Source organism: Pygoscelis adeliae, unplaced genomic scaffold (assembly GCF_000699105.1).
Source record: "Pygoscelis adeliae isolate BGI_AS28 unplaced genomic scaffold, ASM69910v1 Scaffold82, whole genome shotgun sequence".
Lineage (NCBI taxonomy): Eukaryota > Metazoa > Chordata > Aves > Sphenisciformes > Spheniscidae > Pygoscelis > Pygoscelis adeliae.
Genome location: NW_008824287.1, coordinates 1267947 through 1292096, shown reverse-complemented (window position 1 = coordinate 1292096; position 24150 = coordinate 1267947). Strand labels below are relative to the sequence as shown.

Sequence of the window (24150 nt, the reverse complement as noted above, 5' to 3'; positions counted from 1 at the left end):
TTGTTCACATCTCTTTGTCATCTAGTCATAATTACTGCATAGTATTGTTCAGGGTTGCACTTGTGAATAGTTCCCTAATAGCACTGAAATGAAGAAAAAAGGAAAAGGATAAAAGGTGATTGTCTCTTTAGATGGAGAACAAAACAGCCTGTATATAGATGATGGTTAAACTGTTTATTATACACGCACCAGAAAAGGTAAACTATCCCTGCTTAAATATTTATATACTTCAAGGTAATTTCATGTTAGTAGTCTAAAAATGTCCAAATTTGGAAAACTAAAAACCAGCAGGGAATGCATTTTAATCTGATTGTGATTAGAAGACATGGATGTCTCCGTAATATTCAACTATAAATAGAAAGTAGTCTCTCTGATGTGATTAAGGTTTTCAGTGCATCATTTTTATATGCCTATAGCAATACTTTAAGGTAATCTGAAAAAAAAATTATTAAAACCACAGGAATTAACTAAACTGATACATTTGTAAGCATATATTTTAAGTCCCCGCTGTAAAACCAAATCCTAAAGCAAGTTCTATCCCACTGTACTCAAACTACAGCGTAGTTTATTAAGCTTGTTGAACAGAAAAGGTGAAAGAATAAAACTCTCTAGTGTCCTGTGCAAAAGAGGTGAAGGCAGAAGAACAGGTAGTCAAGACAGTCTTGTTGGGCTGCTTTGAGGAAGGAGAAAGAAGTCATTCACAGGTCCATCTAAATACAGGCGTCCACAACTGTACCAGTGAAGTCTAATGCCAGATGGAATTTAAGCTGTAGAGAAATTCAGGTGCATCTATGCATCGAAGTCAACCTTGTCACCATCCCTGGAAGTATTTAAAAGACGGGTAGATGAGGCGCTTAGGGACATGGTTTAGTAGGCATGGTGGTGTTGGGTTGACGGTTGGACTCGATGATCTTGGAGGTCTCTTCCAACCTTAATGATTCTATGATTCTATGATTCTGTGATTCAGAAGAAGTCACTGAGCTGGCAGAGTCAGAATTGTTTGTACCAAAATGCAGCTGAAAGGCATGAATTAATCTCTTTGGTATTGCTGGGTGCCCGATTGGGACAAAGCTCTCTGCAGAAGTGCAGGTGCCCATCCTCTTCCTTTAGGTTAGGATGACTCTGCTTCGACCTCTCTGCTCTCCTTTTTGTCACCATTCTGACTGACTGTGGGTCTCAGAGGGCTGCAAATAACAGTGTTCAATCCATGCTTGGCCAGAAGGTTCAACTGCACCTGCATCATTCCTGACCGATGGTTCTCTGATCTAATCTTTGGTGTGAAGGAGGTTTCTCAGCATTTCTCCATAATCAGTTCCAGTACTTGACTTTCACTGCCTTTAGGCAGTTCACACTAATATTTAACTGAAGTTTCTCTTGCAGCAATCAATGACAATTATATCTTGATCCACTCAGTAGACAATAAGGTATTGTCTTCCTTCCTGCTGTTGTGTTCTTTTGACTTAAATGGTGCTATTTTTTCTTGCTATTTTCTTAGATTAAGCAACCATGATTCCTTCAGCCTTTCCTTGTAGCTTGTCCTTTTGTAGATATTCGTTATTGCAACCCTCATGTGGTGCTTCTGTAATTGGTCCACACCTTTACTGATGCACTGTGCCTAAAACTGCCTTCTCAGTGCTAAATACAGAAAGAGGATTACTTCGTGTTGTACAAACCATGCTTCTGTTTACTCACCCCAATACGATGCTTGTCTTCTTCACATCATGACTTTTCTTCTTCCCTTACTGCTTGATTCTTATTCTGTATTTGTGCAATTGTTCCTCCTACTCGGAGACTTCCATTGACCTTGTTGAATTGCATTTTACTTGTCAGGACATTTCTCTGATTTGTGAAGATTAATCTGAATTCTTTTACTGACTTCCAATGTGCTTGTAGCTTCTCCCACTTTACTAACATCTGTAAAGTAACTAAACATACTCTCTGTTCTTATCTAGGTTATTATTAAATCCACCTGTAGCAAGCCTTGGATATTCCTTAGCAAATCATATATTACATGCCTTTCTAATATGATAGGCAATAATCAAAGCTACCACTGATATGCAAGCACATCTTGTGTTTTCCGTTTTTAGTACAGCATTTTAGCAAGGGATCCAGGTATATTTTGTTTATACTTTTACCAATGATTCTGTCTGGTGTCCAGTGGTATCTGAAAGATGAATTAATGAGTTTCTAGAGGGATGTGTTTTAGACTAAACGGGGTTATACAGTATTTACCTAATCTGTTTGAACCTTGCAGGATGAAATAAGATCTTCCATGTTTTATGAAGAGATAGATAACCCACTCATCTAGGCTTTACTCTCACAAAAAGATAAAGTAGATAAAATCGTGCTTTTTACATGATATATGGATATATATATGGATATATATATTACATGATATATAAATATCCCTGGATATTTAGCGTGTGGATACTAAAGAGGATATCCACATCATCAGATTCAGGCTGCTTTGTACATCTTTAAACCATGCCTTGTATCTGTTGCTCGTTCCCCCTTGTGTTTGAGTCAACAGTTATGACCCTACCAGTGTGGGTAAGACAATAAGTCTGTATTATGGAGACTATGGATACCATTTCATGACCTCAGCTTTTACTTTTTTAAAAAATGTAAATACCTAATAGAAAAATGTTATTTTTACATTAACATTTTAATGAGTCTTATGTTGACTTTGCACAGTATATAATTATTATTAAAATAATCAGAAATATTGCATATTTAATATTCATCATTGTTTTCTTCATGCTCAAGAAAGAAGTTAAATTTTTTTCACAGCCATTTCTGAAGTTCGAAAGTTTCTCAAAGTAAGGTTGGCCTTGGGAAGTATCTGGCCATAAATAAATCACACTTTTTTGGCCCAAAACCATCCCACTTTTGGACTGAACACCAGTTCAGACTGAAATGGATTAGATATTTTAGAAGAGGTTATCAGATTTTGTCCTGCTGCTGCTTTATGAGCAGGACTTCAGGCTGAGATGATATAGCAAAAAGCATCTACAGTGCAGTCTTTCTGTTAAAAAGTCCTTTGCAAGAAGCATAGTGGGCACCACGTGTCAAAGGGCGTCATTTTAGGAAGAACTTTTCCGAAGTTTTCCCACCAGTATGTAAAAATTAAAAGTAACTACAGAAATATTTATATGAGTAAGACTGTAACAAATAACCAGATCTCTGTTATTTATGTTGGTACAGAAATAAGGAAAAATTGATCTAAATTCCTATGCAGTTTTTTATATTTATTTTAATACATTTTTTTATCCATACATTTGAGAGCAGAGTTCCCTCTGTATGGAAGAGAATTTGCCCTTTAATGCACTAGACAGATTTGCTAATACAATTACTAATTAACCTTAAGGTGCTGGGGAGAGTTTAAGAAAAGCAAAAGCAAAGGAGAGCTTTCAATTTTTGTTTGAACATACAAAAAACATCCAAAATGTAGCATCGGTTGTCCCTCTTTGCACATTCCAGGAGTACACTACAATGCACCATATGCAGCTTGCTCTGCATTAGTTTCCTTCTGCAGGTTTACCTGATTAACAAAAAAGAGCTAGAATTAGCATTTTAGGTTTAGTTACTCTTTCTGCAACTATACTATGCCGTGACTGCTTAACATTTTTATTTTATTCATAATGTCTTGAGAAGATAGATTAATTTTGGGAGGTATGCAGAGCTATTCATCCTATCAAACTGTATCATCAGTTTGATTCCAGTAGGTAACTGAAAATTGATACTACAGTGGAGGGCAGGCATTGAGTAATTAATACTTTGTTTTGGTAATGACTGGTAGGTGGTGTCCATGTCTTTCAAAGCTGTGCCAGTTGCCACTTTTATGAGTGGAAAGAGAAAGGAGACTGAATTCCTCTGCTCTTTTAGGGTCCTTCTGCTGGATCAAGGCCAAAGGAAGGCAGCAGGCAGCAGTGCTGCGTTGCACTGATTTTAATGGAAATGCAGAGGACTCTTACGGCTCGGAATCATTAGTTCTTTGCTAAGTTCTTCCTTTAATTCTTCTTCAGTTCTTCAATTCTTTGTAAATTCTTCCTCTACTAGGTAAGAGTAGGAATCACTTTGAACCAGTTCACATTGGAAAATACAGCATGACAGTTTGGGAACCAACAAATGCCTCTGCCTTGTGCCCCCTTTAGGGACTGGACACCAGAGATGCTCTTAGCTTACTAAATTGTTTAAATTGAAACATTAAAGGAATATTTATGTTTTTCTAAAGTATTTAGCATCGTAGCTTTTTTGTTTGTTTGTTCATATTCATGGTGTGGTAAGGAGGGATCTTGCATAATCACGGATCCAAACTTGGCTGCAGTAGATCCTGTCCATATGAATAACAAAAATGTGGAACAACATAATACATGAGCAGGAGATACATAAAGAAACAATGAGATAATAGCAGTCATTGTAATGATGAAACACCTCCCATTGGGAACAGCTGCCATCTCCCACCTAGGGGTTGGCTTTCTCCTTTGGGCTCCCCCCCTCCAAAGGCAATACATATTTTGTGGTGTAAATAGGTATCGTATAGATCAAAAGCTTTCCAGAGATCAAAAAATATCGAGCTCCGAGATCAACGCTTTTGATGATCAGCACTTCAGCCAGAGGTGGCCAATTTTGTTGTTAAAAATTAAAAGCTGCACGTTCTCACGAAAACATATTCTTGCTAAACCCCAGCATTTACAAAGTTCTACATAGCATATCTGAGATCAGGACCTATGGTAGACCACAAACTGAAGTTGTAATAAGTATTCCCTTTGGTTTTGAGACTCAGTAATATTTTAAACTTTTTTCAGTAGATTTTTAAAGCTGCTGTTTTTTCATAATTGCCTTCTAGGAGCTTTTTTAAAGTAAAATTACATTTTATGATAAAACTACAAAAAAGTTATGCTAGGAGTGTATTTTAATATAATATGTCACATATTATCTGGTAGGGAATGATAACATGCTTCTCTGGGAAACTAGTGTGCTGCAAACATAACTCTTTGCACAGGTTATCTCAGAGTGCACGTGGAGGGATAACTGCTGTGCAGTGATCAGCAACCACCCAAATTAACATCTTCATTTCACCAGAATAATTTTTCCTGTGTGCTGCTTTTAACTAAGGAGTGAACTATGTCTAAGAATTAATACCTGTTCAATCTACATTTAAAAAATTAAAGATAAGTTTGTAATTTTTTTTAGGATTTGTTTCTGTATTTGTCAAGCCGTGGTCAGTATCCATGTTTATTCTGTAGCTTTAATAACTGCTGGTTTCATTGCTAGCAAGTCATGAAAGAAGTAAAGAAACGATGCTGTCTGCCAAAACTTTTACTTCTCTTGATGAACTTTATTCATGTAACTTTTGAGATTTTATTTTTTAATGGATTTTTCTTTCATAAAATGCTTTTTTGCCTTTCTCATACTTCTTCCTCCTTGAATATTTTTGTAATTTAAAAATAAAAGGACTAGTAGGGTGCCATTTGCCCTCCCTTTCTGGCAGCGTTCCTCTGTTTCCACTTTTGGTTGGAGATCACAGTAATCCAGCATGTTGTGGAAAACAGTTCTCCCTGGAGGGACATCTGGCTCTTTGATGCACTCCACAGGCAGTTCTCTTGGCAGCTCTGGAGATGCCACTGAAAGATCTGGCACACTTCTGTTTAGATGAAAGTAAGAAAATCCCTTGTTAGTGATGAACAGAGTAAGATACTGGTTATTGCACCAAATTGTTTTGGTCCTACTCACATACTTCTGACAGTAAACATTAGCACAGAGGAGATTTTTTTTTTGCTAGATATGAATGTGGAAGAAAGTAAAAAGGTCTGCAGATACAGAATCAGTAAAGGCAGAAAAGGAAAAAAAAATGCAAAATTAGTTAAGTAGTTGCAAAATCTATTAAAAGGCACGAGAAAAACTGAGCAGGGATCATGAATGAAAATTCAATTCCTACCCATCTAGTAAAATGAAAAGAAGAGACCTGTTATGAGTAATTGCTGAGCACTTACCACTGACCTGCGAAGAGCACGTGTGTGAGTGAGAGAGTAATCGCTGCTGAACAGGAGTTATACGGTGTAGACGTTGGAGATTGCTGCTGCTATTTCTTTATTCAGCGTTGCATCATTTGACCACCTTCACATTTTTGTTGGCTTTACTACATTTTAGTTCAACAGGCAAGTGGGGTCTTACTTGGTTCCAAAAAGCAGGATCCATTTTCATGGATCATGTTAGTGAGAAGAGTTTCTCGTGTGTATTCACTCTGCTCTGAAGATACGCATTGATAACCACCAGCTGGTCATTCATCCTCCACGAACATCCTCGTTGCAGCTGCCCATGCTGTAATCTGGACATTCATTATTCAAAGTCGGAAGTGCTAGGAAGAAGAGTTGTTTCTCATTTCTTCCCCAAGAAAGATGAAGGCTGCCTGATGGCAGCGGTGGCAAATCTGTGGCATTCGGGTCAGAATTGGCATGTGCTGCTCTTGTAACTGGTACGTGAGCAAGCTGGCTGCTCTCCCTGCGAGCTGAGCAGATTGCAACAGCAACAGAGGAAGGGAGGAGATTTGAAAGAGCAGGGCGGATGGCACAAGGGGCTTTAAGAAGTGGCCCCAAGAAAAAAACACCACCATGATGGGGAGATACTGGCATCTGGCATCTGTTCTGCTGTTACTCAACCAGGAAAGAATGTGTACCCTTACAACAGCCTGGCACAACATGCCATCTTCTGAAGCCATGCAGCTGAAACCTGTTCCCAGCCTTAATTGTAGATGACCCCGAGGTATCATAGTCTGTTAGGTTCTATGTAGTCAGCCAGAAGTTCCATGTATAAAAACTCATCTCCTGGAAAAAAATTATTTGGGAGAACTTTTAATGTACTGAAATGCCTACTTCATTCAGAATTCTCTGCGTACAAAATCCGTACCTATAAAAGCATATTTTGAGACTGAGTTATGGGTTGACTAAATACAGAATTGATTAAAAAAAAACCAAAACAAAACCAACACCTTTGACTAGTGCAACTAGTATTGTAATAGTCTCTTGGTTTTGTTCCTTCTAGCACTATTCTCTTACAGCACTTTTTCACCTCCAGTTAAATATTTTGTTTTCCCATCAAACTTGAGTGCTTTTCTTCTGTGGCATGCTGAAGACTGTTAAACAGTTTTAATACACAAGTTTCAGGAATTCAGTTCAATTGACCCCTGTCTTTGTTACTTTCAGGAGTAAAACCTTGAATTCCCATAAGTCATTTTGCCGTGGAAGATCACCACTGACTTCTGTGTGGCCAAGATTTCACTTACTTATTCCCACCTTGAAAAGCAAACATCAAAAAACATTATTTAGCTTAAGAGTTTGTATGTCCAGACTTTATGGACACTTTATATGCTATGTCTCTACGTAGCTATTTCCGATATAGCAGTCTCTATTTGGCGTTTTTGACATTGTCTTTGTGTGTGATCGTTCTGAATTGCAAAAGACAGAGAATCAAGGAGGCAAGGAAAGGTATTTGGCAGTAACATTTATGGCTTCAAAATACTCGCTAGCTACCCCTGCTCATTGCCTTCCATCCAACCATGGCCATAGTTATACTACAAATTGTCTCTGAGGAGGGTTTTTTTTCATCATTCAGGTGCCTCAAACAAGCCCAATGTTGTACTCATCAAGCTTATCAATTTTTAGCCATTTTATTAGATACAATATATATCGATTAAAAACATTACAATTTTGAATCTTTTCAGTATCTTTGAGAAGAAATTACTTGGAGCGCTTGACATTTTAATGCAGTTTGTCTTTCCAAATAGATTTGGCTTCTAATGCATGTGACAACAGGACTTTGCTCTTCAGTTAGAGCATACATTTCAGAGTAGTTGTTACCTAAAATATTATCATAAGGCATAAGAAAACACACGATTTAAGTTGCCTTTCATGAACATAATTAAGAATTAATAAGCCTGTACCAGTGGCTAGTCCTCAGAATTTCCACTGTTTTGCCTTTTCTGACCCGTGTTATTAAAAGTCCATTATTTTTACAGACTTTATTAAATTGGATCTTATTAAAGCATTCTATATTTGCATTTGGTCTTTCATAATTCATTATTATTATGACATTTACTTTTTACCATCAGATCTGAAAACATATCATAAGCTACCCTTTTCTCTTGAAAGAAATGCTAATTTCAAACAGTCCTCTAATGGAAGAGAAAAGCTTTATCGGTTTTTTCATTTATTCAAGATCGTGTTAAGAATACTAATGCTAGAATTCCGTATGCTAATATCCAAAAGCTTTTTTTGGTCAAAAGCTTAGAATTATTGTTTTTAGACCACAATGGTCTAAAAAGTATGTCACTGGCAGGGCACTAGTACAAATGAAAATACAATTCTGAAGTACCACGTTTTCATTCTATGACTGATGAAAACAATTTCTTGATCTTTCATTATTAAATTATGCTTTCATATGAAATTACACTGTTTTTATACTTCGCCATGTTTACTAGATTATGGCTCTATTTAGTTTCTCTTTAGAAGTTTTTAACAATTGATTTAGTGTGATTATTTAGGGGGGGGGTAGTTTTGAATTATAGCCTGCAGAATAGTGTAACAGGAAATGGAATTCTCCATCAAATAAATCACTGCCTTATTACTTGTTTTAATTTAGACAATCTGGGGTCTATCATATATTTGTAAATATTCTCATAATTTAATCATAAAAAGGGATAAAGAGCTCTAGAATTGAATGCAGGAGCCTAGATGTTAAACAGTAGATAACGCTCAGTTAAACTGCTGAATTTAGCATATTTCTTTTTTAAAAACTAACTTCAAAAACACCTCTACAATGTTAACTATTTTTTTCCCACATAGGTTTCTGACGATGTGCACTAGACACTTTGGGAGTGTTGTAGCCCAAACAATTCGAACTCAGAAGACAGACCAGTTTCCACTTTTCCTTATTATCATGGGAAAACGATCATCTAATGAAGTCTTGAATGTAATACAAGGTACTGTTCTCGCTTTATATTGAAAGTATTTCTTTTGTGAGTATTGAAACTGTTAGAAGACATCTTTGCTAACCATTGCTTTTTTGAGATGTTCAGAATATGAATTTATTTCACACAAGAAAATTTCAGTTGCCACGGTATAAATAGCTACTATTCATAAATGTGTTAATTAACATAGTATTAGAGATTGAAGTTGCCACGACTGTAGTAGAATCATAGTTTAAGTTTTTTGGTTTTTTTTAAGTAGAAGCCAAATCTCCTAAATAAGGAGCTACACTTAGTTTTCCAAATTTATATCCATATAAATTACTGATTTCCAAAATATTTTGGCTGCATTTTTTGTGTAGTGCCAGAATGCATTTAGTTCTCTGTGTGTAGTTCCTTGTTAACATGTGGACTCCTGTTGCATGTAGTGGGCTAATATTTGAACATGAGTTGCTTTTTCAGACCCACCTGCAGTGTTGAGATCCCAAATCGGATCAGAATTTTAAGTTGCTAATAGAATCTCATATAAGCAAAGCTTTCTGGCTTACGTGAGCAGTTCTTCCTGGCATAACCATTCCACTGATTTCACTGACAGCAACATGACTTAGATGTGGAGTGATGCCCTTTGACTGCTGTTCTGAGTAACTCTTCAAATTAAAATACATCGAAGAACGGCTGCCTCTCATTTCTTCTGCTTTCTCCACAAGTTTGCCTTTATGACGCTGTCCCCTCATTTATTTATTGCTTATATCTAATAATCTTTATTTGAATCTCCTTATTTTCCTGAGGAAATTCAGCCTCAGGAAATACTGCCTTTTGCAGACAGCATTACTGTTTCTTTCTGCATATGGGATTAATCATTCTCTTGAGGAATCTGCAGTGCTCCTTCCTATGGCCAAAATTGTGAATTTTGCATGGATTTTGTCTCCTTAGTGCAAGGTACAGCACAACATGAATTCACGGTACTTCTGTCACTTAGAAAACTTATTTCATACAAATAACCTTTTAAATAGTTTTTCTTGGTTTTGTAACTCTGCAGTATAGTTCAGCATGTGTATAACTTTAAGCACCTGCATTATCCCACTGAAGTCAGTGGTGCTTACTGGCTTAAATTACTTAACTGTTTTAGCAACTTGGTGACTCAAAGTCATAACATAATGCACCTTTCTATTATAAAATAATCCAAATTATTTCATTGCATTCATTAAGTTTTAATGATTTTTCAGGTTTTCTGCAAACAATCTTTTGAACTGAACTAAACTAAACTGATCATCTATTGCAGCCTTACTTAAATTTATCTTTTAACAAAAATCAAACGTGCTCCGTTTGTTATTTTCCCATGAATTGGGACACTGGTATCTTTTAACAATATGCCCTCAAATGAATGGTAGTCTCTGAAGTCATGCGTGTTATAGCGTGTGGAATAAAATTTTCTGCTAAGGTAGCAAATGCTAGAAACAGGAACAATGAGGGCTTTTCAGGGCTGGGTGAGAAGGCATGTTTACAGAAGAGATACAACAATGTAGAAACTTAAGTCCCAGTGGTGTTTATTGAAATGCAGACTGTCTAAGTTTGCTTTCGCTTTTTATTTTTTCCTGGGGTTGGAAACTATGGGGACAGTTTTATTTTCTTTTGTGGTACTGTGGCTTCTGGTTAGTTTACGCCTTTTAAAATTTTGACCAGCATCACCAATATAAATCTAGTTCTTGTTGCTATTGTTCTGCGAATGTCCAAAGACTGTTTAGGTTGGCAGGTGTTAAAAGTTTATAGTTTTAGACCATCTCTCATGGTCCAAGACCTTTTAACTACTATGACAAGTGGCTCTAATGAGTAGTCTAGTCTTCAGTTTAAGAAGAGAAAACAAAGACTGAGTGCATCTTGGTAGAAAATTAAACTAATCTTTCAGTCTTACTGAAGACTGGAGGCACGCTGGTAGAAAAATGTGAGGAGGTATGTATTTTCCTATGTATGTGCTGTATTTCTTGATATATACACAGATGACTTACTTTTCCGCTATTATTACCTTTACAAGTTTTATCAGAAGTAAATACACTGGAAAGACTATATTATAATATTTGAAGTTTTACTACTAGTTATACCTGAATAAAAATGCGTGCACACACATCCATTTGATCACTGTATTCTGGGTTTTTTTAAACCAATCCACTTGGATGCTGCTGCTGCCAACATCCTACCTTTTGTTACCTGCCTAAGCAATTACTTCCGTCTCCCTGATTATACCTGGGAATTCTAAAACTGTAAAATCAATTTCATGTCAGGGAACCCCAGATATAGGAAAGGTTATAAACCTTTCCTCTAACGTCAGTGATTAAAAGAAAAAATAGTTATTCCATGCAAGCACAAAAGCAATTGTTCAAATTTGAACCACCTAAAATGTTAGCCTGTGATCAACATTTGTTTGTAAAAGCAATTTCTGAGTTTCAATAAAAAGGCAAACTAAAAGCATTCTGTTGAGATACTTGCATTTTCTAGTCTGTCTTTTCTTTTTTTTTTTTTTAAAGTCTAGCTATTTCTTATGGATTAATTCTAAAATGTCTTCTTTTTTGTTTAATAACTTTAATGATATGAAGTTCAGCTATCTTCCTTTGTTGCTAGGTAACACAACAGTGGATGAGCTAATGATGAGGCTGATGGCTGCAATGGAGATCTTCAGTGCCCAGCAGCAAGAAGACATAAAGGATGAGGTGAGCGTTGAAAGTTACTGCCGATACCTCCTGGCTTCCACAAATCGCTGGGGATGCAAAATTAACCAGATGTTTCTTTAGCCAATGAAGCTGGGTATGATGTGTTTTAGTGTCTCTTCCATCATCAGAGATTAAAAATTTTAAGTCTCCTTTCTGTATTTATTTGGGTCTCTCAAAAAAACTCCTCCTTATTGGTTTACTGTAATTTTCAGTTTGTTTCCTTTTTTCGAATATTAGTCGTGAGTAACCGTTTACATTTAGAGCTTAATATGCTTAATATTATAGAGCTTAATACGCTCATACAAGGAAACGACAATCACGTTTTCTCCCAATGACCAGCTTCAAGTCATAGGTAGAAAACAAAAATAGATTAGATTGATGTATCTTAAATGTATATGTTTAAAAGGGGGTTGAAAAACAACCTTAACCAGAACTACGCCAGTACTGAATCACAATTCAGAAGAATACAGAATGGGTAAGTGATGACAAAACTTTTCAAAAACAGTGTTTCAATTACACAGAAGTAGACACAGTGAGGTATACAGTTGAGAGATATTTATCTGTTACTCTATAAATTGAGAGTGACATTTTGAAGTAATGAAGTACTTAGTTAGGAATTTATAATAATAGGTGTGTTGCCGTTCAAGATTATTCTTATCCTGTTGTATAGACATTGATTGACAATAATGCTTCACATTTAAATCTTGGATCTCATTAGTACAAGATTTACCGATTACGGTTATAATAATATGAAGGCACGGTATCTGCACAATATCTGTAGTTCATTTTTTCTTCTTTATTTATGCTACCTGTAATTCATTGGTAAAGAAATTGACTTTAATTTTTGTTAATACTGAACACAAATTTTAATATGAGGATTACAACAAAAATCCAAGGCACAATATAATTGAATTTTTTATTGCATTTTAACAGGAATATGTCGGGTATGGAGTTTTTTAATGCTTTAATAAGAAGATAAAATTCACATCACACATGAGTTCCAAGAAAGGTTCAGAACTGGAAACTATAAAAGCTGATAGAAATGAAGAAAACAGAAGGAAAGAAAAGGATATAAGGGCAGAGAGATAAGGGCAAATAAGGGAGAGGAGAAGGAACTAGAAGTAGGAGTGATAGGAGTGGAATAGAGGAAGGAACAGGAGACCAGAACAGTTGTCCAGAGCAGGGGAGATTGGTATTTAGGAGAGAAGAAGGTAGGGGCAGGTCAGATAGTGATAAACCTGTCCTAGGAGGATAAAACCAGGTGAGTTTGCAACTGAGAAAAATCTGAGTGTAAGGGAGACAAAGCTTAAAGAAAGAGAAGACTCGGTAGCCTTGAGGCCATGATCGCAGAACCAGGAGCGGGCTTCTGTGCCCTGAGCTGCTGTGGGTCCTTCCCTGGATGGCCAAGAACAGTGACAGTCCAGTAGTGTGTGTCCACACAGTGGTGATATGGATGTCTCCTGACTTCTTACTCCAGGTGCTCTACTTACTCTTAAGTGTGTAGAGAGAATGGAAAATTAATTTTTATACATTCCTCTAAAATCTTTGGATTGGACTTTGTCCAAGTCTTCTGTAGTCTTTTCTCACATTTCCTTTTGTTTTTCTGTCACTGAGATCACCAGTGACATTTCTTCCCCAACGGGAGTTTTTTCTAACACACTTTGACATTCAGAAAACTAATGGAAAATTTCATAAACTTTGGGGGCAGGTTCCCAGACGCTATGGGTTCTATACACAAATAGGATATTTACTTATACCTTGGTTCCACTTGTTACAAGCACACTGAAAAGGTGATCTCAGACACTTTCGCCTTTGAAGCAGGAAGTTTAAAAACAAAAAAATAACCTCGCTTTAGGAAATTATTATTCCAGAGAGGGAGTATTTGACAAGCAGTCTGTACTCAATAGAGGGCTTTAGCCTGAAAAAAAGAAAAAAACTGTCTTTTTGTGGTTTGCTACATAACATGTAGCTTTCTTTTAAGTCTTGTACTTGACAACTTCAAGTGTTTAAACATCAACACCTTTTCTTTTTTAAGATCTTATTGCAGTTGGTGCAATTTTTTTCCCAAATATTGCAATAGCGAACAGGATAGAGAGTCCGGTTTCTGTTACTGTTTTCTTAATAGCAACAATAAGTCATCATAAAACCACAAGAAGATAAGCAGAAAATTCTTTTGTGTTTTATGAAAAGAAGTCATCTACATAGCTTTGCTATAAACAGAAGTGTGTGTGAGAGAGAAATAGAACTGGAAACACTTGTAAATAACAGCATGAAATCATTAATGAGTCAGTTTATGCAGCTGAACTTCTCCACTTTGGATTTTTAACTTGCATGCACATGAAAGCTTCCAACACAGCTATTGCATAATTCTGTTTAGCACAGCATGTTTTGCAGTGCCCTCTGATGGTTATTTCAGTACAGGATGACTATTACCACTGCCAGCTAATGGTACAGGTGTTTGCCGTGACGCTGGCTGTAGCTGTTCAGGCATCGCTTTACAGTCAGTTCCCTGTCACTGATCATCGACTCATGGTGTAGGCAGGATGCTCAGAACAGTGTCACCGACTTATCTCACCTGAGCGAAGTGAGTCACTTCATTAGCTGGTGGTAATAGTATGGTTAGCTAAATCCTGTGCTTTTGTATCCGTGTATTAGTAAAATTTACTGGTGTAGCCTCATAAAATGTTAATCAGGCAAATTTGGGGCACATTTCTATAATGTCAAGTGCTACAATACCGTCATTTAACCCACAATTGGATTTAATTTTCAGATTTGTATATTGTGCTTGATTAAGCTTTTTCTTACATAATCTCCAAAGAAACATCTTAAAAACATTGAGATGCATATGTGTACTCATAGTAATCCAGCGTACCTGTCTGGAGGTACGGTGGTGAGTAATTCAGGCACCCATTTTCTCTCCCAAGCTTTCTTAAAGGCAGATCAATCTGCCATCTCATTCTTTTCACTCCCCCTCCAAGGCTTCTGGGTCAGTCATGAGCCATTGGGCCTGTTGCTTGCTGCCTGTCAGCTGTGTTGACCAGATGACATTTTGGAAACCTCCTGCCTCTTTTGGACCACACTGTTGACGTGCCACTGTAGATATGTGGGCTAGCTGTCACGCTGTCTGTTTTTATAAGTTTGCTACTTAAATTGCCATAGTAACAAGCCACAAATAATAAAATATGATCAGCAGCGTACTGACGTTGTGCTCATGTCGCACTTCTGATAAGAAGGGGCCAATGGATAACTGAATGGTGGGTTCAGTGGCATCAACAACAGCAAGGCCAGTTGGCCAGGATACAGTCCCACCCTTGCCAGTGCAGTCAGGTCTAGGGTCTGAAGTTCAACTTCAGGCTGCGTGTGCACAATTACTCTGAGACTACCCTCATGATTTCATACATCTGATGGACATATTTTCCTTTTCTAACCAGGTTCGCTCCTCTGGCCCACACTACAAATGTTGATACCTCAACTACTGTTCAGGCAGTGGGGTTGGGGATTTTTGCAAAGAGGAAATAAACGCCACTAAGGAGTTTCTCCTGTAAGCGAAAGAGAGTATCTCAGAGCAGGGACAACTGGCCTCTGCCACTGTTGATCAAGGTGTGAACTGAGATTTTTCGGGGACTGACTTTGAAAAGAGCACATAGTATCAGTTCCTCTTAAGTGTCAGTGCCTGGTGCTGGACTTAGGAAAACAAATAATAATTGTAAAATATTGTACGCCCTGGAATGTCCATTTTTAAACACCGTGTTAGCTTGCTTACTTTAATTGGATAGCTAAATAATCATCTCACCGTGGCATGATGGGCCCAAACAGAGCCAAGTTAGTTCCTTTGTGAGATTAATGTGAAGAGATACGTGATTAAATCCTGGCATTACAGCACAACACACCTGTTCTGGGCTGATCCTGAACATTTTTTCTCCATTGCCTGAGGAGGAGGCTTCTCAAAGGATTACAGTAACACTTTTTGACAAGCTTATACAGGGTGGAGTTTCCATGTAATGACAGGGCTCATTTGATGATGTCTCAGTAATGCATTCTTTTTATTTTTGCTGTCAACATCTATTACTGTAAAAGCATTGACTGTTACACAGCTGGTCCAACTTGTCCACATTTAAGTAACAGTAGGTCTCTTGTCGTGTTTATTTTTGTCATTACGCAACACTAGCACTCCTGCTTTCGGATTAGACTTCAAGGTGGAATTGTAATACCCACAGTTGCTTCAAAAACCTTCTTATTTTTACAAACACCAATTAAAACCTTCAATTCACTTTAAACTATGTCTGCTGACACGCTGTTTTCTTTAGTGTAAAAGAGAGAGACTTAAGAATTTTTAGACTGGAAAAACTGTTGTAAACAGACTCTGACTGAAGATAAGCTGTAGAAAAATGTAGACCTGCAGAGTCACCATCTTTGCTCTCTGATCTTAGGTGACATCTCTTCTTCTTAGATACTGTTACTGCGTGAGGAAAATGTAGGTCCTTCCTGACAATATCCGGATGGGGATTTAAAAAATACGTAAAAGAAAACAAGAACTCCAAAACAGCAGCATAAATTCACCTTCTTTTCCCTGCCACAGCTCTTTTGCAAAAGTATGCTTGCGTGTCCATCCCAGCACTCTCTTGTGTTAGATGGGGCTTTACTGGCCAAGTGTTATTTTCATAACGTTGCAGTAAGAAGCCTGGTATCACCATGTCTTCCTCCTCTTCTGCCTCACTGCTGTCAAATGTAAGGGATTTCCTTCTTTTCTTTAATATGAGAATTTAACACCTTTAGCTTCCAACACCTTTTCTCTTTCTTCTTCCAAAGATATATCTCACAGCCACAAAGGAAGCTAAAGAGGATTGGTCTTAGTGCATTTTCTCCTAATCTGTGGTCTGTTCATCTTTTCTTCCTTCAGATCGGTTACTTTTCTCCACTCCTTACCTGCAGTTGTGTTCTCCAGTTAGAGGATGGCCTAAGTGCTTCCATCAGCTGTGCAGGAGACCCCTGCGATTTCTGTTTAGCCACTGAAGCTCACGTTAAAATCAGTAGACGTTAGACATCTGAATACCTTTGATAATCTGTGTTCCATCTAACACTGTCATATGTATCATGGTATATAGTATTTGCACAACAGGAGGTTATGAGAAGAAATACATGAAATTCATTAAATTCCAAAGCACAAAAGCATTACGGTGATGACAGCCATCTAACGAAGATTGTGATTTAACCCCTCAAAAAATCCAATTAGCACATTTACTAATTATTACTAGTTATAACTAATTAAACTACAGTAATCAAAATTTATTTGATTAAATTTTCCAATTTTGTATTTGTAATATGATAGCACCCCAAACGATCGGTTTCCCATCGTGCACTTCACTGCACTGACACACCAGCAGATACGAGTGCTGCCTTTGAGAGTTTACAGCCTATTTTGAACTTGGACAAAATGCAAGGTAATGACAGAGGAAAGAAAGAAGATAAAATGAAAATATCTTTAGTTCAGGTGGCTTTTTGGCTCTACATGTTGATGGCTCCAGTCACTGAATATTAGCTTAGTTTCTCTTAATGAACAGCAGCCTTCCCTGCTATACAGCCCGGGTGGGTAGATGTTGTAGCAGGACTGGCTGGTTCGTTCCCTGTGGAAAGTCACTGCAGGACTGCTTCTTGAAGGTTTTGGGTTTGGGTTTTTTTTTCTTGTCACTTGAGGTAATTCCCAGAATCAGTATCTGGAACTGGGCTTTCAGCCTTTGATATAGACAAACAGGATCCTCCGGTTGTCCTGCCCCCTCACCCTGCCCCGTCCTGCCTCCCCACCTGAGGTTCTGCCACCGCAGAAATGTTCATTTGCTTTGTCTTCATCGTTCTCATATGCCTAACACATTCTGTGTACACTTTCCCTTCTATATATTCCCCATCGTGTATGTTTAAGTTATACAATGTGCAAGTCTGTCATCTTAGTGAGTCAAATTAATGCCTTTATTGCACTGGTTTGTTTGGACAAAGGGGTGTTTCTCTTCAACGCTCCCATGAATAGCCTTGAGCACTTGCAGATTTTAATTTCAGGAGTGGTTCAGTGAAATGAACTGTCTTTCAGATAAGCATTCAGCATTTGTAAATACACTTTTTTTTTTCTTTCTTTGTTGTAACAGCCATTTACTTACTGATGCTCTGAGAAGTGTCATCTGCTCATAGTTATCTTCTCAAGTTCTGTCTCGCCTGGTTTTACTTCACAGGAAAACTGATCCCAAAGGGCAATGGGGAATAAAGTATAACACATCTCCCTGAGACAAATCAGGTGCAAAGCTGATTCCTGGGGTTAAATCATTAAATCCTACCTTCAGAAACAACAACAATAAATAAAAGAAAACCCAGAAGGGCCAATGCTGACTTTTCCAGCAAAATAGCCCATCCAAAAAGCCAAATGTATTATGTATTTTTTCCCCTGTGTAATCTGCAGGAAAAGGGGGCGTTGCTGTCCTAAATGCAATCGGGGATCCCCCGTTTCCATCATCCTGCATCTGAAAATGTCTGCTATTAGGTGCTTCAGGGGTGACTTCAAGAAATGGTTTAGGGAATAATTATTGGAGTTATCCTAAATTTCTTCTTAACCTTATCTGTAAGTTTTTCTTAGTCTTGTAGCTCTGGATATTACTCAGGAGAAGGTTTTATCTGGTCCATTGTAACTATCTCATGAATATAAGTGTTTACTATTTTTGTTATGGCTTTGTAATATGCATGATAGCAAAGAAAATTCATAGCTGAAGAATATATTCTGTGGATAAATGCAATTTTTCTTTTAAAAGTATCAAGTTTCCATTGAATGAATGTCCCCCCTATTGTTGCATTGTCAAAATGGGAAAGCAGAGATCTGTGACTTTTTCCCTTTAAGGAGCAAAGGAGAGTTGTCTCCTCATCTGTGCCCAAAACCCCTGGAATGTGGGCGGTTTACACTCACACCAGCCTTTGGTTGCTGCTGTGGAATTCAGAAACGCTGAGTGTAACCCCTGTTTCTGATGAAGGCTTTTTAAGTGACCTGGGCTAAACCCTTGCCTGTTCACACCTTGGTTTCTTGAAAAAGGAAGATGGCAATTTTACCTTCATTGCAAAAGTATTGTGGAGATGCATTTATTGATGTTCAGTCAATGCTGCAATCTATGTAGGGTTGAACAGGAAAGCTGTCAGCTACCTCAGATTTTGTTAATGGATAATACTTAGACTTTTTTTTTTAATTAATTACAAGAGGTATGACTATTTCTTTTTTCTTCAAGTGTTCTTTCTTAGTGCAATGAAAGATTCTCTGCAAAACATTTTCTGCTTTTTCTGTCACCATTATGAATTTTCTTTTGTTGCTTTTGGTAAACTTGAGTCAGCCTCATACTTTGTAAGGTTTCTCTGGAGGAAGAGATGACTAAAATAACAAACTGCATTACAAAAAGGAGAACTGCAGTATCTAATGTTTAAAATTTGCCTAAGGTGTAGCTCTGAACCAGAGAATATTATAATTTTGCCGTAATCTCCGTAGAGGAGGTGGTTCCGGTAGAGTGTAGGCAGTATTAACAAAACACAGAAGTAGGTACAAAGAGACATTTCATAGGATTACATCTGCTTCTCGCCTAAAGAAATCTGGATTCTGGATTTGTTTTTAAGGTCTGTTTCAGTAAGAACAAGTATTGTTTCAATGCGGTGTAAAGCTTGGTGACATGGTCATTTATTTTTAGATGGGGCTCACATATTTCTATGAGGACCAGGCAGTCATGCGTAGTAATTCTTCACATTCCTGACATCTTTTTCATAATCCACTTTTAGGACGATGATAACTGTGATGAATAGGGAGGAAAGAAATTTTATTTTTTTTTTAAACGCCTGGAATTCATGTTTAGATTCTCGTTGTGGAATCTATAGCATCAGTATTTTTTGCAGGTATCATCCAGATTATATAAATTGAACCAATTTCAAAAATTGTTCAGTAAAGCTCTCTTTAGATAAATGAATCCTGTGCTCATCAAAAGTAACAGAATTCTAATAACTTCCTGGAGTTTTCTAGACAGTTTGCAAAATGTAAAATAAAAGCCAGTACTCAATTTCTTATAACTGATTAGTATATATTTTTGGAGTGAGTTTTTAACAATTTTTATAAATTTTAAAATTTTTACTTTTTGAGGATTGGTTTTGGTTTGGGTTTGTTTGGGGTCTTTTTTGTAAACTAAAGTAACTATATGGTAACTGCTAGCAATCTTTGGTGAAGGAAAGAGCCTGTAGTTGCAATAGTTGCATCTGATCTTTCTGTTTTCTCTCAGGCATTATTGGACTTGTGTGACCTTTGAAATTCAGTTAGTGTGTGAAGTTAGTGTATGATATATGAAGTTGCAAAACATGAAAGCTAAATAGGCTCTCTGCAAAACAATTCTTAATATTTTTTTAAATGCTTGTCCTCTCGCAGATTGCCTGAAGTCTATCTTCCTTTAGTAAGTTGGTTTGGGAAGATAGTTTTGTTTCTCACCATTCTAAGATAAATTTATGGTATGCTTATGGAAAGTCTCAGTATACATAGTACAAAACCTTTTCCTTTACTGTTACATTCCATCTATGAGAGGAGTTGGGAAAACCTCTGTGTATTCAAGAAGCTATCCTCATTTTTGGGTAACATAAAAATCAGAGCCGCTTAATTATTTCAACACCCCCTCTTCTCAGAAATGGAATATTAATGTAGGGTAGTTTCTGCTATCAGGTTTGAGTTAATTTTTGAGGGTATTCCATGAACATAGCACATAAAGCTTGTCAAGGTCCAGAGAAGCCAGGAGGGGAATGGGTTGTTCGGTGGTTATTGTCCTTTTTATATTTTGCAAGAATTACTTCTACTCAAGTCTTAGCTTTGCTGAACAAAGTGATGGTTTCTCTATCTTCTGTGAATGAAATTTAGGACACACTGATTGTAGAATAATCTTGGGTCCTGTTTCTATAAGGGAGAAGAGTTTCCTCTAAAAAGATCTTGTTACTTTCCAACTGGAGGTTGTATGCCTTTTCCTGCAATTTGACCTTTCCTCTTGTGGTCGCATGCTACTTTAGAGCTTTTTATCCACTAATACATTAGAGTTTTGTTTGAGGAACATCTTGGCATGTTTGCATGACATGATAGTAACAGCTAATGTATGCTCCTCCCATTTAGAATTGAGTTTTTGCCAAGTAGTGAAGTTTTGGGGGGAAAATTGATCGCTTTGCAAAATGATGCCTTTATGTGGAATAAAGCTTGCAGATGAATGAAAAAATTAACATAATTCTTCAAAAAGCAGTAGGTAGTAGACTTTAATTTCTATGAAATACAGGGGACAGATTACCCCAGTGCAAGTGCTGTGTTACTGGTAACTACAGGTGACCGTGCTGAGCCCACCAGCAGTCTCACAGCTAAATCTTATCAATTTGCACAGGGACCAGTGCAGCCTCTGCAGGGCTCTGGGAGGATTATAAGATGTAAGAGGAGTAAGCACAGGGGAGCAGCCGCTGTCTCTGGCTCCAGAGGCAGAGCATGAAGTTATTGATTGTACACTTTGCTTTATCAGACATCACCCCAGTGCAGTTATTCCAGCTTTTGGGGATATCCACTTCTTGATCCTCCACTGTATGGATGATACCTCGCTTTGTCATTCGCATATTTTTAGTAAACCCTTATTTTTTTTATGCTGTGATCGTTAATAAGATACTTTGCTAGGTTTGCTGGTTTGAAGTTGGCATGCTAACCTCATGTTTCTTGTCTGCCTGCGTCTGTGTATTTGAGGCACTTCAGAGCAGGACTTGCTACTTTTCCGTCTTTGTATAATATTCAGCACAATGTGAACTGAAGCCTCTGGATTATATTTAATAGTCTTGACCCTGGATGGATCCTACTGAGGGTGCTTTTACCAAGGAAGGACCTGGGACCAGGCCTTCTTTTGCAGGACAAGCCATTAACTGCTGTCAGTCTGAGCGGAGAGCAAGTTAAAATCCAGCCTCATCCTTTAAACCTCGGTCTGTCCTTCCCTATTACAAGACCGTCCGAATTGTCAGCTGCAGGAGTGAGATCCCTGCGAGGCCCTCTCCAGCACCAGCCCACACATACCCCTCCCGCACCCCCCTCCCTGCGTGGCTGGCGTGGGAGGAGGCTGCACTGTTCCCGGTGTCTGCACTGGTCACGGCCATGATAAAGTCGGCAGGGCAAAGAGCCTTGCTTGCCAGATCCAGCCCTCGGGCCGGGGCTTGGACACGCCAGTCCGTTACATGGCAGTTGAAACATGGCTTTAGTTAAGTCATAATTTTTAAAGCCAAGGTTGCCCTTGAGGCATTTCTGAAATCATTTCTCCTAGCGGTACTTAGATGAGTAAGGCAGTCAAATGTTTTGAAGTCACTGGGGTTAAAGAGTGCTGGTGAAAAAAAAGATATATATCATATTGGTCCACTGTTTGCTGATATTTTTGTTTTCTTTTCTTTTCTTTTCTTTTTTTTCTTTAGGATGAACGTGAAGCCAGAGAAAATGTGAAAAGAGAGCAGGATGAAGCATACCGCATATCACTGGAGGCTGACAGAGCGAAGGTGTGTGCAGGGTGGAGAGGTCGCATGAATGTCGGGACAGGAATCTCTCCACAGTTGGTGAAATCTCTCTGGTTCAGAGGAATGCCCGCCTCCAGTTCTGCTCTTAAGATAAGACGGTTGCTGTAAGAGCCGTTATTGCCCCCAGTGGTTATAAAATGCACTAGACACAGTCACTAGGAGTAGACTTGGCTGCATCTTTTGCTAAAGCAGTCCTGGCCCCACTTAATAATAGAAGTTGGGAAAGGAATGACAGGAAAAGATCACTTAATAAATATCCTATTTCTTATATTAATTTCTACAGAAAAGTTGAGAAGTTTCTTTGCTTTTATATAGCTAATGCACATCATTAAACACAGCTGTGGAAAGCGAGGTGATACATGCGTGATTACTGTTTGTGTTTATTAGAGGGAAGCGCAAGAGAGAGAAATGGCAGAGCAGTTTCGCTTGGAACAGATTCGGAAAGAACAGGAGGAAGAACGTGAGGTGGGATGTTTTACCTTTTCTGACAACTTTTTGGATTCACGAAGGTTACGGACTTTCATTCAACACACATTGCAACTTTAATTCAAAGTATACTTCTTATGTGAACATCAATTTTTTTTTTAATAATTTCTTATCATATCTATATAAAACATAGTGCAGCAAAATCATTTTCATCCACTGTTTAATAGCTTTTCTATTCTATCATTTGGGTCACAATTACATCATCTGGGTCTGAATTACAGCCAGATATTAGATAAGCCTGCTAACAGGAGATCCATGAAATGAGCTCCATAAATGGTGGAATCTTTGGGAACCTCTAACCTTGTTTCTGCAGGCACTCCTTTTAAAAATGTAATACCATGGAGCCCTTTCATTTCTTCCAGGAAGTAGCACAAAGCCTAGCTGCCATTCTGATCAAACAAATTGCCAAATTTAATTTGGGAGACAAAACACTTTTAAAAAAATTTTTAAGAAAAAAACTCAAAATCTAGAACATTAGATTTATGGTACGTTTTTAAATTTCTAAACAGTTTTCTACAGAACCTTCCTTAGAATGCAAATTGTGTTTAAACGAACCCTTTACGTCTCTGGGCCTATATAAGAAAACAGAAACCATGTCCTGTGAAGAGTACTGTTCCTCAAACTCTGTTATTTTGTAGATTCTCTTAATTTTGTAGTCTCTGAGGGTCCCAGTGCCTGTCAGAGATGGCTCCTGCAGCCTCTTTCAGGATCTAGGCTAGCTCCTGGCCTAGCTGTGCGTCTATGTAGTTATTTACATAAAGCATCATATACACGAATTTACTTACATCAGTGACTTGCTCTTCTTCACCTCCTGGCAAATACAAAATATGGTAAAAAGGCTGGAGTACAGCCATGTTTCTTCCCCTGAAGTCCCACCCCATTTCAAAGGATAGGTAAAATAGACTAGTCATTAAAATATTTCCACCTGTTCTGTGAAGTTCTTGGAATATAAGTCCTTACAGAACTGCTGTGAAACACAGCTTGATACTTGAAAAGGATTTTGAAACCCTTGAATAAAATTTTCAAAATAAAAGTGATATTTACATATAAATGTCTTGACTGATACCACAGTTGATTGGGGGTTGTCCTTTGACTTCTAGGCATATAAGATTCTGTGAGCAAGTTGCTAATGAATATAAAGCTATATCCGCATCCCTATCGAATATATATTTCCTGAGTATGTTTCCAGTATTATATCAAATATAAATAAAATATAAATATTAAAAATATTTATTCATTTATATAAAATATCAGCATTCCAGTATTTTTGGTGGACTTAATATAACTTCTTTGCTTTGACTCTCATGGATTATGGAGATTTGAAATTTGGAAATATATTCTCATTTAATTCTCCACTTAGTTAAAGTCCTTGGAGCTCATGGAATCCTGATAAATCACAGCCTTGCTTATTCCCCCCGCCCGCCC

General features: G+C 37.6%; 1 protein-coding gene across 1 annotated transcript in view; it reads left to right on the top strand.

Annotated features, from left to right (window-relative positions):
• The window catches only part of FAF1 (Fas (TNFRSF6) associated factor 1), a 173310-nt gene that overhangs the window by 129491 nt on the left and 19669 nt on the right, over nucleotides 1-24150 (top strand). The window contains exons 14-17 of the mRNA XM_009318714.1: nucleotides 8844-8980; nucleotides 11582-11670; nucleotides 22141-22221; nucleotides 22627-22704. Coding sequence (XP_009316989.1) covers nucleotides 8844-8980; nucleotides 11582-11670; nucleotides 22141-22221; nucleotides 22627-22704 — 385 coding nt within the window. The remainder of the gene's footprint in view (nucleotides 1-8843; nucleotides 8981-11581; nucleotides 11671-22140; nucleotides 22222-22626; nucleotides 22705-24150) is intronic.